Below are 17,132 nucleotides of genomic sequence, written 5' to 3'. Positions count from 1 at the left end.
AAAATGTTGAAAAAGTACTTTCCGAATGCAATGTAATTATTTTGGGCTGATTTTGTGGTATGGGCCTATCATTTTAAGATCTTACATTGAAATATGATGTTTAGACCAATAGAATTATAAACTTTCCACAGGGATATCAGAAAATTAATCTTGGCATGCTTTTTATTATAGAGGAGAACTTATTGAAGCAAGAACGATCAGTTCAGTTCATCAGTGTGTTGGGTAATCGATGGACCGTAATAATAACACTATGGCTTTTTTGTTAAGAAACAGTGTGAGACAACACTTGGCTTGGCTCTTGTGTTGGAGAAGTTGCTAAGAAGTGTCCAAAAAACACCCCGTATAATAGAGACATTAGGTGGAAACAGATTGTGTAAATGTGGTCAAACCTGCCTCTTACAGAGCCACTGAACTGGTATAGGAATAGATGCTATCTTGATTGTAGTGTGGGACACAGTCACCATTGTAATCCCAGAGCCTAAGAAATATCTGCTCTTCACTCCTTTAGGAATTCTGCTCCTGCTGTTGTGCGTGGTTTCTTTTGAGGTACCCAACGCCAAGACAAGACCAATCGACTTTGTGTGCAACGCACACGCCAGGAGAAACATGAACAACATGAAGGACCTGGAGGTTGCCATGGTGAGACAGAAACTTGGCAATCACACAGAAATCCACACATTATGTCTATCTTATCTGTTTTATGTACACTGAACAAAAATATAAATGCAACATGCAACAATTTCAAAGATTTTACTGAATTACAATTCATATGGGGAAATCAGTACATTTAAATTAATTAATTAGGTCCTTATGTATGGATTTCACCTTACTGGGAATACAGATATGCATCTGTTGGTCACGGATACTTCACCCTGAAGAAGGCACAGTGATGTCGAAACGTTGGTGTTCATTTATCTGATAAATTACTGGGAGGTTATACATATGGAGAGTTCGACTCCCTTTGTTTTTATAGGTCACAGATACTTTACCTTAAAAAAAAATTGGCCTCAGGATCTCGTCACAGTATTTTTGTGCATTCAAATTGCCATCGATAAAATGCAATTGTGTTCGTTGTCCGTAGCTTATGCTTGCCCATACCATAACCCCACGGCCACCATGGGGCACTCTGTTCACAACGTTGACATCAGCAAACCACAAGCCCACACGACACCATACACATGGTCTGTAGTTGTGAGTCCGGTTGGACTTACTGTCAAAAAACGTTGGAGGCGGCTTATGGTAGAGAAATTAACATTAAATGATCTGTCAATAGCTCTGGTGGACATTCTTGCAGGCAGCATTCCAATTGCATGCTCCCTAAAAACTTGAGACATTTGTGGCATTGTGTTGTGTGACAAAACTGCACATTTTAGAGTGACCTTTTATTGTCCGCAGTACAAGGTGCACCTGCATAATGATCATGCTGTTTAATCAGCTTCTTGATATGCCACACCTGTCAGTTGGGTGGATTATCTTGGCGGAGAAATGCTCACTCAAAAATGCTCACTCAAATTTGAAACAAGCTTTTTGTGAGTATGGAAGATTTCTGGGATCTTTTATTTCAGCTCATGAAACATGGAACCAACACTTTACTTCACATTATATTTTGTAAATATGTTTCTTTAATCCATCCAGGTTGGCTGTAGTGGTTCAGACCAACTCCCCTCCTCCCTTCAGCTACCCTGTGTCAGGATTCTAAAGGCATCCTGGGATCACAAATCTGTAAGCGTTTCTCTCTATAACACTTACATCTACAGTGTATTGCTCTATAACACTTACATCTACAGTGTAACGCTCTATAACACTTACATCTACAGAATAACACTCTATAACACTTACATCTACAGTATAACGCTCTATAACACTTACATCTACAGTATAATGCTCTATAACACTTACATCTACAGTGTAATGCTCTATAACACTTACATCTACAGTATAACGCTCTATAACACTTACATCTACAGTATAATGCTCTATAACACTTACATCTACAGTATAATGCTCTATAACACTTACATCTACAGTATAATGCTCTATAACACTTACATCTACAGTATAACGCTCTATAACACTTACATCTACAGTTTAACGCTCTATAACACTTACATCTACAGTATAACGCTCTATAACACTTACATCTACAGTATAATGCTCTATAACACTTACATCTACAGTATAATGCTCTATAACACTTACATCTACAGTATAATGCTCTATAACACTTACATCTACAGAATAATGCTCTATAACACTTACATCTACAGTATAACGCTCTATAACACTTACATCTACAGTTTAACGCTCTATAACACTTACATGTACAGTATAACGCTCTATAACACTTACATATACAGTATAATGCTCTATAACACTTACATCTACAGTTTAACGCTCTATAACACAAAGTCAAAGTTGCAAATTGATTGTGTGTGTGTGTGTCCTTAGCTACAGCAGAAGCGTGCTGAGGTGAGAGGGGCTCTGGGAGTGTTGTTGGACGGTGTAGGGAGAGTGAGGAAAGAGACCAAACTCAGCTGTCAGTCATCTTTGCTGGAGAGACTTGAGCATGGAATCACAAACTACCTGCACATAGTCACCAAACTGGACATCAAGGTGAGATGACACACGCACGCACACACACACTTTAATTCTTTCCAGCCCTCTCTCTCTTTCTTCCTCTCTCCCAATCTCCCCTCACAAACACTTGACTGTGTGTCTGTTGGTCCACAGGGTGACTTGACAGATCCAGACCCAGGCTGTCCCAGCCAGCAGAGCCGGAGTCTGACCCAGGTGCTGCAGCTGTACGGCAGGCTGCTCCGGGGGAAGCTGGAGTGGCTCTCCCTGGACCTCAGAGACAGCTGTCTGGACCAGAGATGATAACCTGGGATTTCTTCTATCCCTCTCCCTTATGATCAATGCTGAACTGGATGAGGTAGCATTCCCTGGTAGAGGCTGTCTGTACTACATGGCAGTGTTTTGCTGCCACCTGTATTTATTAATGGAGTTACATCACCCTCTTCTGGTCAAATAAAGCATGACATGGTGTTGTACCTGTTGAGGGGTAGTTGGGATCTGAGTAGGCTACAAATGGCTACTATCAAAAGCAGGCACTATCAGAGAGACCAAGACCAAAGAGACTGGACCTATGCTCTTATTAGATTAGACAATTCTAAAGACTTTTTGCCCTGACTTTAAAGTCCCTCAGTGCCAAATTGGAAGAAGACGTGCTATATTATTTTCTCAAATGGGAATATCAACAGAGTAAAGGTAGCCTAACATGCATGGATTTTCACAGCCATGTCAGGAGGGAAAGAAACATCCATGGTGGAAATATAGTTGGTTAAAATGGATTACTGCACTGATTGGAAGAATGGAAGAGGAATATAAATCAAAGGCATACTTTTGAAGAATGACTATTTTGGAAAAAGTTGAGCCAGATGAAAATGTCAAGAGGGAGAAAGAGTTTGTTGTATTCTATATGTAGCCTCTTTGTGTATATGATTGATATTAAAGTGTCCTAGTCAACAAAACATTTTGGACCATGTCATATTTTATATTGCAATATTATTTGCTCATATTTCTGTATTTGCTTAAACTGTGTAATGTGCATGATATGGTCTATTATATGGAGTTGTATTACAAAATTAAATCATTGATAAAGTGCATTCCATTAAAGGCCCAGTGCAGTCAGATTTCTGTTTTCCAGTGTTTTGTAGCATATTGTACAACAGCTGATGAAACTAACACTGTAAAAGTGTGAAAATATTTGATCAGTGTTATTTTCTGATAGTTACTGGTTGAAAATACAATCTACACAGGACCTTCTAATTAGTAAGTAAGTAAGCAGAGTTACCTAGCTCGTGGAGAACCTGGGAACCTCAAGAGTTAACCAATCCTGTGAACGGGTTAGGCAACTCAGGTGTCTATACTTCAACAGTAAAGTTAGGCAAGACAGAAGTTTATGAAGTAGGCCCTTGTAAACAAAAAGGGAGCAATGTAGAGATCTACAGGTCTTTAACAAAGTCCAGACAACCTTTAGATACAGGATGCAGTGATGAGTATCAAAACTGTTACAGGTAACAAAACAAAGAGCACTATGGTAAATGGCATCTAAAGGTTTAAGAGTAGTAGCAGCTGCACTTTGATAAATAATATCGCCATAATCAAGAACAGATAAAAATGATGACTGAATAATCTGCTTCCTACTGCTTAGTCAGGCATGATCTGTTTCTGTAGAAAAAGCTTTAAATCTTAGCTTCTTAACCAACTCAACAAATCAAATCACATTTTATTTGTCACATGCGCCAAATACAACAGGTGTAGACCTTACAGTGAAATGCTTACTTACAAGCCCGTAACCAACAATGCCGTTTTAAGAAAAATACCAAAAAAAGTAAGAAATAAAAGAAACAAATAATTAAAGAGCAGCAGTAAAATAACAATAGCGAGGCTATATACAGGGGGTACCGGTACAGAGTCAATGTGCGGGGACACAGGTTAGTCGAGGTAATTGAGGTAATATGTGCATGTAGGTAGAGTTATTAAAGTGACTATGCATAGATAACAACAGAGAGTAGCAGAAGCGTTAAAGAGGAGGGGGGCAATGCAAATAGTCTGGGTAGCCATTTGATTAGATGTTCAGCAGTCTTATGGCTTGGGGGTAGACGCTGTTTAGAAGCCTCTTGGACCTAGACTTGGTGCTCCGGTACTGCTTTCCATGCGGTTGCAGAGTGAACAGTCTATGACTAGGTTGGCTGGAGTCTTTGACAATTTATAGGGCCTTCCTCTGACACCGCCTGGTATAGAGGTCCTGGATGGCAGGAAGCTTGGCCCTAGTGACGTACTGGGCCGTACGCACTACCCTCTGTAGCGCATTGCGGACGGAAGCCGAGCAGTTGCCATACCAGGCAGTGATGCAACCCGTCAGGATCCTCTCGATGGTGCAGCTGTAGAACCTCTTGAGGATCTGAGGACCCATGCCAAATCTTTTCAGTCTCCTGAGGGGGAGACTGAAACCTCGAGACTTCCTTAGATATCGTGCTCCAGCTGTTGTCTACAAATATAGATAGACTGCCACCCCGTCTTACCAGAAGCTGCTGTTCTGTCCTGCCGACGCAGTGTAAAACCCGCCAGCTGTATGTTATTCATGTCGTTGTTCAGCCACGACTCGGTGAAACATAAGATATTACAGTTTTTAATGTCCCGTTGGTAAGATATCTATCTATGTTTTATAAACGTCAAATCCATACCAATCCATGTGCGTAAGTATTTATACATGGGAACACGTTTGATTGGAGCGCCATCTAATGAGAGAACATGTAGTTAATCTGAAACATTCTTATGAGAGTTTAAAAACAACATGTATTTCATTTTGCCTGTATTAAGCACAAGTTTTAAATCAGTAAGGGATTCCTGCATAGCTATCAAATCTAACTGTAGTTTTGACACAGCCAGATCAACAGTCGGGTTAATAGCATACAGTTGAAGTTGGAAGTTTACATACACTTAGGTTTGAGTGAATAAAACTCGTTTTTCAACCCCTCTACACATTTCTTGTTAACAAACTATAGTTTTGTCAAGTCGGTTAGGACATCTACTTTGTGCATGACACAAGTCATTTGTCCAACAATTGTTTTGACAGATTATTTCACTTATAATTCACTGTATCACAATTCCAGTGGGTCAGAAGTTCACATACATTAAGTTGACTGTGCCTAAAACAGCTTGGAAAATTCCAGAAAATTATGTCATTGCTTTAGAAGCTTCTGATAGGCTAATTGACATCATTTGAGTCAATTGGAGGCGTACCTGTTGATGTATTTCAAGGCCTACCTTCAAGGTCAGTGCCTCTTTGCTTGACATCATGGGAAAATCAAAAGAAATCAGCCAAGACCTCAGAAAAACTATTGTAGACCTTCACAAGTCTGGTTCATCCTTGGGAGCAATTTCCAAAAGCCTGAAGGTACCACGTTCATCTGTACGCAAATATAAACACCATGGGACCACGCAGCTGTCATACCGCTCAGGAAAGAGACGCGTTCTGTCCTAGAGATTAACATACTGTGGTTCTAAAGTGCAAATCAATCCCAGAACAACAGCAAAGGACCTTGTGAAGATGCTGGAGGAAACAGGTACAAAGTATCTATATCCACAGTAAACGAGTCCTATATCGACATAACCTGAGGACAGTGTCTGAATGAATTTGTTGTGGCAGGGAGGAGGAAGTAGAACCCTTAAGGGATTTGACAGTTTTCCAGAATTTAACAGGATTCCCATTACAATCCAAAATATCGGTTACATACAAACATCTGATTTAGCCTTTCTGATTTGTCTTACACAATGATTCCTCAGTTGCTTAAAAGCTTGCCAGTCCGGGCCTAAGCCTGTGTTCCAGCCTTGACCCAAGGATCATCTCTTTTATGAAAGACTTCTGATACTTCCAGGCATTCGATCTAACCTTAACCCTTATTTATTATCCACAATAGTATTGAAGACATCTAAAAAAAGGTTCAATGCTAAATCAGGTTTAGGGATAGTTTAAATATAATCAAGGTCACTAAAATAAAGATCATGTAAAAAAGCCTGTTCACTGACATTTTTAAAGTTTATTTTAGTGTTGACAGGCTTACATTTTTGTATTCTCACATCTGTAACACAAACTGGGCAATGGTCACTAATATCTTGGGTGGAGACACCAATAGAAACATATTTCTCTGGTGTTTTCACTAGAATAAGATCGATGAGAGTCAACTTTGAAGGATGTTTAGGTTTGGGCCGTGCAGGCATAGTCACCAGCTGGGTTGGGTTTAGATCATTACATGTCTTTTAGATTGTCTGAAGCCTACATTTCCCAATCATAATTTAGGTCACACAGGATAATAACTTCTGATTTAGTAAAAGAAGACAACTAGTTCACTCCTCAAATGCACGAAGATTAGCCGACAGTTATGGATACATTTTCCACAGACAAAGGCTTGTCTGACTGGGCTGTGGATAGCTCACATTTTTATGACAAGGGACATGGATTTCAGTACAGACATAAATATTTTTTCTTATAAAATGGCCACTCCACCACCTCTACCCTGTCTGTCAGCGCTGAACACATTATAACCTTCAATATTAATATTGTTCAAAATGTCGCTAGAGATCCAAGTTTTAGTCAATACCAGAATGTAGAAATTTGTTTGTATTGCCCAGATCTTTATGTAATTCAGTTTAGGAAATAAGCTACTAATGTTCAGATGCAGCAACCCAAGTGCTTTAAGATGTTTTGCCTTTTCCTGCAGTCAAATGTCCTAGTGACCTCATGAGTGGAACGCTATTAACGGCTGGGTTTCCCTTTGTAGTCTGTAATAGTTTGCAAGCCCTGTCACATCCGACGAGTGTCAGAGCCGGTGTAGTAGGATTCAGGTGGTACAGTCAATGCCATTGGATGAATCCCAGAACATACTCCAGTCCTGTAGCGTGGCATTCGCATCATCTGACCACTTCTGTATTGAGCGACTCACTAGTAATTTCTGCTTTAATTTTAGCTTGTAAGCAGGGATCAGGAGGATATAATTATGGTCAGATTTTCCAAATGGAGGGCGAGGGAGAGCTTTGTATGCATCTCTGTGTGTGGAGTAAAGGTGGTCTAGAGTTTTTTTTCTCCTCTGGTTGTACATGTGACATGCTGGTAGAAATGAGGTCAAACATATTTAAGTTTGCCTGCATTAAAGTCCCCGGCCACTAGGAGTGCCAACTTGATTTTGTTTGCTTATGGCCTTATACAGCTCGTTGAGTGTGGTCTAAGTGCCATCATCGATTTGTTGTAAATAGACTGCTACGAAAAATATAGATGAGAACTCTTGGTAGATCGTGTGGTCTACAGCTTATCATGAGGTACTCTACCTCAGGTGAGCAATACCTCGAGAGTTCCGTAATATTAGACATCGCGCACCAGCTGTTGACAAAAAAAGACACACACCACCCCTCGTCTTACCAGACGTAGATGTACTGTCCTCCCGATGCACGGAAAACACAGCCAACTGTATAGCCAGTGTCGTCATTCAGCCACGACTCGGTGAAACATATCGTTTTTAATGTCCCGTTGGTAGGATAGTATCGAACGGAGATCATCCAGTTTATTTTCCAGTGATTGCACGCTGGCCGATAGAATGGACGGTAGAGGTGGGTTACACACTTGCCGGCAAATTCTCACAAGGCATCCCGATCTCCGACTGCTATAGTTCCATCTTTTCTTCACGCGACTGACAGGGATTTGGGCCTGGTCTGAGACGCAGGATATCCTTTTTGTTGGATTCAAAGAAAAAAATAATAATCTTTGTCTAGTTCGAGGTGAAGTCGCTGTTCTGATACCCAGAAGCCATTGTCGGCCATAAAGAGACAGTTGCAACAGCATTAACTACAAAATAAGTTACAAACGATTAATAGCACACCTACAAAAGGTGGTTTGAAATATGCGATTCCAGTGGACGCAAAATATCCCCATCACATCAAATATCCACCACCATATTTGACAGTAGGTATAGGGTTATTTTCTGCTCATGCATCCTTATTTCAACGCCAAACCCACCACTGGTGTGCATGTAATCTGACCATAGCGTGGGTTTCAAGCCAAGTGCCATTTATCAAACGCCAGGAGTTTAAATTACTTGGATGACATAAAAATAGAGCTCTTTGGCCCCACACACACCAGTGGTAGTTTGACATCGAAATAAGGATGCACAAGAGTCACTGCTGAACCCCTAATAATAATAAAACCCCAACAAATACAAATTGGGTTTCACCCAGCGTCGCTGCGTGAACCCCTAATCACAAGTCATTCATTACAGAATTGTTTGTTTGCCATCACTTTTATTACAATTTTGATAGTAGCACAGATCACAGTACATATGGCGCAACAGAAACATGTAGCTTCTGATGTCTATTTCAGCTTTTTACACAATCCAGTAAGTGACACTGTAGTAAAATCAGATCAGGATGGTCTCCAGGAAAACAACAAACATAATTCTAAGCGAGAGTCCTAAATGACATCCTATACAGTGCACTTCTTTTGATCAGGGCCCATAAGCACTATAACAAGGAAATAGGGTGCCATTTGGGACAAACTACAAATCAGCATTCTGATTCCACAGACTTTCTAGGCCAGTTTGAGCAGCTCTGTAACCATGACACCCACCCCATCAAACACCTCGTGTATTGGAGCGTTACACATGAAGGCAGAGGTGGTGACCAGCTTGTTCTTTACGTCGACGTGCACCTCCCCCACATTCTTATTCACGTGTTTACAGCCCAGCTCAGTCATGGTGGTTGCCGTCTGGGCATAGGGCCATCTAGTGGTGGGAGGGAGAAGAGCATCAGGGGCTAAAAACACATACCTCTTACATTCAAACAGAGACATACTGTATACACACACACTGACGCTGTAACCCACCTCTCACACTCGCTGTCCTGTCCCACAGTGATCTCACATCCTGGCAGGGCCCTAGCAGCTAGGACAGGGGAGATGCAGCACATAGCCAGGGGCTTGCCTACTCCGTGGAACCCCTTAATCAGCTTCTCTACCTGGGGCTGAACTGTGTACTCCTTCCCCTTCACAGCCCAGTCAGACAGGTTCTTGGCCACGCCAAAACCACCTGCAGGACACAACAGTTGGGTTGAGCACAGTGTAGAGCAGTGGAAACCAGCCTTTGTCCCACAAAGGTAAAGGGTGAGTAAGGGTTGTATGCTGATGATAATGGAAGAACGCTAGTGACAGAGGTATATAATGGAGTGATAGTGATGAAGGTATATAATGAAGGTATAAATTAAGGAGTAATGCTTACCTGGGATGACGAGGGCGTCGAAAGCGGTGATGTCCAGTTTGGTAAGGTCTGACACGTCACCGCGGGCGATACGAGCGCTCTCCTGCAGGACGTTACGTTTCTCCGCCGTGGGTTTGCCCTCGCAGTGGTTCACCACATGCATCTGATCCATGTCAGGGGCAAACATCTGGACCTGAGGTGATGAGTTTAGACCGTCAATACTGTACATCTACACCTACAGTACAGGGGTGTCATAGTAGTGTCCATGCTAATGAGATTGGAACCAGCATTCCCAACGACAAGCACTCAGGGGGAGACTACGATTAGAAGTACAGCAGTAAAAGGAGCCGTCAGAGGCATATTGACAACATGCACGTCAATGCAAACTCTGTGCCACTTTCTAGACTAGAGGATGTCTGAAGTTGTCACAGGAATCTGACTATAGATTGGGCTTGTACAGTCAGAAGGTTAACATGAGAAGCTTGAGTTTGAACTACCCATATAAATGTTAAAGAGGCCTTACCTTAGCTCCAGCCCTGCTGAGGTGGACTAGCACAGCAGACGCCTCATGGATCTCTGTCCCATCGTAGACCCCACACCCTGACAGAACTATGGCTATGCACTTCACCATGACTCCTGCAACAGACAGACAAGAATTACAGTATGGAGACAGTGATGCACAACAAGCTGTTAGATTAAACTGAATTCTAGATTGTACCCATCACAAAATACCTATTGTTTTCTCATCAATACACATGGCATGTCGGATAGTGCGTCAGGTAAGGTACACAAGTGTCCCCCTATTCCCAATATAGTGCACTGCTTTTGACCAGAGCCCTGGTTTAATAGTAGTGAACTACATAGGAAATAGGGTGCCATTTGGGACAACGAAGACCAGTGAGCATGACGTGAGAATGACTTCCCAGCAGCAGAATTGATCAATCGTTCATCCACCTCTGGCCTGCTGGCCCCCCAACCTCTGAGGAAGCACAGTTCCCGCTCAGCCCAGTCAAAACTGTTCGCTGCTCTGGCACCCCAATGGTGGAACAAGCTCCCTCACGACGCCAGGACAGCGGAGTCAATCACCACCTTCCGGAGACACCTGAAACCCCACCTCTTTAAGGAATACCTAGGATAGGATAAAGTAATCCCCCCCCTTAAAAGATTTAGATGCACTATTGTAAAGTGGTTGTTCCACTGGATATCATAAGGTGAATGCACCAATTTGTAAGTCGCTCTGGATAAGAGCGTCTGCTAAATAACTTAAATGTAATGTAAATGTAATCAAACATTTAAATGCCTGAGGCCTCATTTATCAACGGAGAGTAAATTGCTTACTAAATTCTGGCATACGTGGAGATTCTAGGATTTGCATGCGCAACAAATTGGGATTTAGAAAACTGTCGTACGTGATACACACACACACGTCCATATTGCGAGGCTACAACCCACCTTAAATTCTCTCCAGTCACCTTTCATGGTAGCAAAAACACACTAATAATGCTGTATGATTTGGAGATGTTAGAACAGGGCCATGATCATTTCTAAAATAAAGCGCAATGGCATTATCCCATTTCTGTAGGGGTGTGGACAGAATGCTTTAACCTATAGCGAGTGCCAAATGATAAACACTGGCCTCCTGAGTATCATCACATCAGTCTCTAAAGGACTGTGTCCAGGCAACACACCAATGCCTCTAGTCAACAATACCTGGTACAGGTAGAGAGCCAGGTGTTGAGGGAGGGTGGAAAAGTACAGAACCCACAGAGATGTGTTAAGCATCGGTTCAGATAGGCCTACAACAGGTTAAGACAACCTAATTCTCATAACCTGCTGCATAAATGAAGGATTAGCTAAAGTTGTCCGATGTGACTCGAACATATCTAGTTTACAACCAGGTCTGCCCTTAAAACAGTCTTGGTTTCCACTAATGCGATGTTGCTGACGCAGCACGCTAAAAGAAACGGAACCCCTGAGCAGTGTTAAAATACTCATACTAACCGTACTATTTGTGACGTGATTGAGTATATTGGTCATAGTATTGATATAGTATGCCAAAAGTTCCCGGATGTCGTACTAAATTCGCAAAAATATGAAGTATACACGCAGAGGACACTATTTCAGTACTTTAGGGCCAGTAATGCAATTCTTAAGGAAAATGGACGTGGCTTCACGTAGTTTTCAGATTTGAAGAAAATATGCAGCAGAGGTATAAAGAGAGCGGATACAAATTCAGTGCTTTAACGAATTATGACAAACTTATGAAAATGTTGAGCAATGTAATAAAGTAAGAACTTTCCAAATAAGTTACCTTAAACGTTGTTGGCTGACAAGGACATAGCTAACAAATTACTAACCACATAGCATAGCTTTACAATAGTACCGGTAACGTTATGTTGTTAACCAGCTCTGCTAGGGCGAGTAAAACGGTCTGTGGTCTCATGCGTGTCTGGAAGTAGCTAGCCAACGTTAGATTGGGTGTTTGACTGCCGTTATATACAACGCTCAAATCAACCCTACTCCTCGGCCGGAGCTAAACGCTCTGAATTTACAAACTGACAATCTGACAACCTCTGAATGTACGAGCGCAATCTGGCACTCCCGAAGCGGTACAATGTAAAACTAGTAATTTGTTGTTATGCTAACTAGCTGGCAAGAGGTTGCATAGCAACAACTTCCGGTAGACTGGCAGAGAGCTAGTACGCTCAACTGAAAGGATACTGTTCGTTTACAGTATACTAAAATTAACTAAATAGTATATACACTCATTAAGTATGTAGTTTCATAAGGAAAGTAGCATACCCACCCCCGCTGCATGAAATAAAGTTTGAGGAAATCGAACCCCTTCGGTATGAACCGGTCCGCAAGGGATACTAAAGTCTTGAAGGTTGCATACAATGCGTTTGGATGGTAAAAATTACACGACTCAATATCGCCTTCTGCCGGCTTTTGGGTTAGACGTTATGAAACAAACAAAGTTGCCACTGTTGTAGCCAGGTGTCGTAGTAAACGAGAATCATGAAATCCGTGCACCAGAAACAGACCACATAACTGCTAGCCAATATAAGACTGTTCTTAACTGACTTGCCTAGTTAAATAAAAAGGTTACAGACACTTATTTTAAATGTAAAAAAAAAAAAAAAAAAACGGCAGCAAAAATAAGACCCGGAACACAGAAAGCGCACTGTTCTTTTGGTAAAACGTAGCCTATCCGTCTTTAGCTAATTAACATGTTGAATTTTACTACCTCCAACAGCAGAGATGCGTCTTAAAACTGCCTAAAACAGTATCGGCTGTTAGATGTGAAGCAGTCATCACATATCCACAGCTCTTTTGTTACATTCAACTCTAAATACAACATTAATGCTAAACTGTTTACTTAGGCTACATAGATGCAGTATTAATTGATCGACAACGTTATTCTCACCTTGTTACAATAGTAGATCTTCCTATTCACTCCGAACGCACGGTGTTAATATCCTCCTTCTGTGGCCCCTCCCATGGAGGCGGGGACTGGAGACTAGTGGGCTCTTGAAGGCAGCATTGAGTGATGCTGGGAGGGAAAAGGGAAACTTACTTGCCTTACTGCCCTCTCTGTTTGCTCTTTTTCTAAATCTCTCAGAATCAGACACTGGATGGATGGTGTCAGTGTGTCAATATTGATGAAGACACTGTATACTAAACAAAAATATAAACGCAACATGTAAAGTGGTGGTCCCATTTTTCATGAGCTGAAATAAAAGATCCCAGACATTTTACATACGCACAAAAAGCTTAATTCTCTTCAATTTGGCGCATAAATGTGTTCACATCCCTGTTAGTGATCATTTCTCCTTTGTCAAGATAATCCATCCACCTGACAGCTGTGGCATATCAAGAAGTTGATTAAACTGCATGATCATTACACAGGTGCACCTTCTGCATTGGGGATTCGCAAAATCAGAACATTGTCTTACCTGCTACACTGGAAGCACAACTTTTGGTCAGGGCAAGCAGCATGCAAACCACAACCAGGTTTCTTTGACATTTGTAGGCATGTCTCACACTCTGCAAATGTTATGCATAGAATGTAGCAGGCCATTCAATTAGTTTGTTCTGTTTCCTTACTGTTGTTTGATTAAAGACAGACAAGTTATGATGCCATTTCTGCATTCAAACAACTAGTTTCACATTTTCAGTCAAGTGACCCTAATATTTGGACAACCAACAAATACTGCTGACTTGCCCGATGGGCCAGTGCTTTTCAGGCCTTATTATCAAACTATGCGTGTGTTTGTGTGTGTGTGTGTTTCTCACAGGTGAATTTGTAATTGTAACAACATCAACCACACAGAGTCAATGCCAGGCTTCCTTCTGTACAACCTATAATATGTTATGTGGTGCATCTGTCTCACCTTAGACTACCTTTCCATGACCATGAAGTGGAACTGTGATACATAAATGACCAAGACAAGGTGCATTATGAGTTTCATCTCTCTGTTCAAATGGGCAATCTCTAGTTCAAACAATAACAGTGTCCACCCTGCCTCGGTTTTGGTAAACAGCTGCGGGATTGGCTGAAATAAATGTAACCATCCTCAAATTTATAGACAGAACTATTGATGATCATCCATTATGTAAAACTTATTGTTTTGACCATGTTTTGAGGCTATAGCCTACAGTGTTTGTTTGCAATTGAAGAGTTTATTTCCAAAAAGCTATATCCACCAACTTTCATTTTTGTGTTTTTCTTATCAGAAATTATTGCTTTTGGGTACCTTCATGTGTATCTAAAATATTACTGTTTTCAGATTTGCCATCACATAGATTTTAGATGTGTATGACATTTAATTTTTAATTTTTGCAAAACGCTATATATCCATTGTTGTTCATGTCCTGTGATATGTGGTTTTCTCAGCTAGCAAGCTTGAGATGAATGCACTTACTATAAGTCGCTCTGGATAAGAGCATCTGCTCAATGACTAAAATGTAAAATATAAATATTATTTTAAACTTTTTTTATATTTATTTAAAAAATGTAGTTATTTGTTACATTTGACAGTGTAAAGCCTAGCAGTACTACCTATTTTTCTGAGCGTGAGGTGGAAATACAGTGAGGAAAAAAGTATTTGATCCCCTGCTGATTTTGTACGTTTGCCCACTGACAAAGAAATGATCAGTCTACAATTTTAATGGTAGGTTTATTTGAACAGTGAGAGACAGAATAACAACAAAATAATCCAGAAAAACGCATGTCAAAAATGTTATAAATGGATTTGCTATACTGGGGACTCGCAAAAGCAGTCCATTTTCTTACTTGCTACAACTTTTGGTCAGGGTGAACAGATTGCAAACCAAGCCCAGGTTTCTATGAAATAAATAGGAGTAATTGGCTCAACACCCCCCCCCACACACACAAAGATTTTTTTATTGCATGTAAAACTAATTTCCTGCATTTTGAAGGCCCAATGCAGCTGTTTTTATTTTATTTATTCTGTTTTATCTCAATATTAATTAATTTCTGGTTAACAACTGGTACCTTACTGTAATACTTTTCTGTTAAAGGGGTCAAAAAGAAACACAAATTGTTATTTTTAGCAAAAAACTATTTCTCATGGCAAAATGTTGCTAGGACTGTCTAGGAGTGGTCTGAGTGGGGACGGGAAGGGCAACAAAGTGGTGCATTAACCAGTGTGGATCATGTCATCAGAGAAGAAAAGCCTAATGGGAGGGAAATGAAGTCAAACCTGAAACTAGCTGTTATTAGCAGAGAGGTTTGGAACTGGTCTATTAACTTATACCGCGACTCCACCTATGCTAAACCTGCTTATTAAAACATCCTGTGTTGATTGTATTTTCAACCAGCCGGTATCAGGAATTAGAAACGGTGTGTTTCGAGCCCTAAATGCTGATTGACTGAAAGCCATGGTATATCAGACTGTATGCTACGGGTATGACAAAACATACATTTTTATTATAACCAGTTTATAAAAGTAATAAGGCATCTCGGCGGTTTGTGGTATATTGCCAATATACCCCGGCAAAGGGCTATATCCAGACACTCCCTTAGCAGTGGTATATTGGCCCCAAGGGCCTTATTGCTTCAATAACAGCTGAATTGGTCAGCTGTTGTACTATATGATACAACATTTTATATGATACTGAATTTTGATTGCACTGGGCATTTAACAAGATTTGCCATTACTCATGGCCTCTCTGGAAGTTTTTAGAAAACATACACTGAACAAAAATATAAACACAACATGCAACAATTTCAAAGATTTTACTGAGTTACAGTTCATATAAGGAAATCAGTCAATTTAAATCAATTCATTACGCCCTAATTTATGGATTTCACATGACTGGGAATACAGATACTTTATGTACCTGTTGGTCACAGATACCTTAAAAAAAGGTAGAGGCGTGGATCAGATAACCAATCAGTATATGGTGTGACCAACATTTGCCTCATGCAGCGCGACACATCTCCTTTGCATAGAGTTGATCAGGCTGTTGATTGTGGTCTGTGGAATGTTGTCCTACTCCTCTTCAATGTCTGTGCGAAGTTTCTGGATATTGGCGGGAACTAGAACACAGTGTCTTACACGTCAATCCAGAGCATCCCAAACCAACTCAATGGGGGACATGTCTGGTGAGTATGCAGGCCATGGAAGAACTGATGAATTTTCAGCTTCCAGGAATTGTGTCCAGATCCTTGCGACAGAGCCATGCATTATCATGTTGAAACATGAGGTGATGGCAGCGGATTAATTAGACGACAATGGGACTCAGGATCTCATCACAGTATCTAAAACAACATTGGAGGCAGCTGGTAGAGAAATTAACATTAAATTATCCGGCAACAGCTCTGGTGGACATTACTGCAGTCAGCATGCCAATTGCACGTTCCCTACATTCTTGAGACATGTGTGGCATTGTGTTGTGTGACAAAACTGCACATTTTAGAGGGGCCTTTTATTGTCCCCAGCACAAGGTGCACCTGTGTAATTATCATGCTACTTAATCAGCTTCTTGATACATATGCCACACCTGTCAGGTGGATGGATTATCTTGGCAAAGGAGAAATGCTCACTAACAGGGATGTAAACACATTTGTGCAAAAACATTTTTGTGTGTATGGAACATTTCTGGGATATTTTATTTCAGCTCATGAAACAAGGAACCAACACTTTACATGATGTGTTTATATTTTTGTTCAGTTTAGAGAGGAAATTAAAAGAAATTGAGTTGTGTTTTAAGGACAATATAGGAAATACAATGGCTGTGACAATGTACACCAATTCAATTTCAGCCTCAAAGCTTTTTTTTCTAAATGAAAGAAAAATA

The 17,132-nt window shown here is 40.8% G+C and overlaps 1 protein-coding gene across 4 annotated transcripts; it reads right to left on the bottom strand.

Moving 5' to 3' along the window:
- Positions 1 to 8,836: 8,836 nt before the first annotated feature.
- On the bottom strand, positions 8,837 to 13,341 carry LOC106613061 (glutamine amidotransferase-like class 1 domain-containing protein 3, mitochondrial). 4 transcript variants are annotated; one of them, XM_014214943.2, is made up of 5 exons: positions 13,234 to 13,341; positions 10,330 to 10,442; positions 9,828 to 9,999; positions 9,437 to 9,638; positions 8,837 to 9,335 (listed from the first exon to the last, which is right to left on the bottom strand). In XM_014214943.2, the coding sequence occupies exons 2-5, from the start codon at positions 10,435 to 10,437 to the stop codon at positions 9,143 to 9,145; spliced, it is 675 nt and encodes a 224-aa protein (XP_014070418.1). In that variant the 5' UTR covers positions 10,438 to 10,442; positions 13,234 to 13,341; the 3' UTR covers positions 8,837 to 9,142. The 4 variants fall into 4 exon arrangements, with proteins under 4 accessions (XP_014070418.1, XP_014070419.1, XP_045580659.1 ...); XM_014214944.2 differs by lacking the exon at positions 13,234 to 13,341 and adding an exon at positions 12,613 to 12,877; XM_045724703.1 differs by lacking the exon at positions 13,234 to 13,341 and adding an exon at positions 12,609 to 12,705.
- Between the last annotated feature and the right edge of the window lie 3,791 nt (positions 13,342 to 17,132).

Source organism: Salmo salar, chromosome ssa09 (genome assembly GCF_905237065.1).
Source record: "Salmo salar chromosome ssa09, Ssal_v3.1, whole genome shotgun sequence".
NCBI classification, from domain to species: Eukaryota; Metazoa; Chordata; class Actinopteri; order Salmoniformes; family Salmonidae; genus Salmo; species Salmo salar.
The sequence above is the reverse complement of the archived record's forward strand: the minus strand, read 5'-3'. Positions and strand labels throughout refer to the sequence as shown.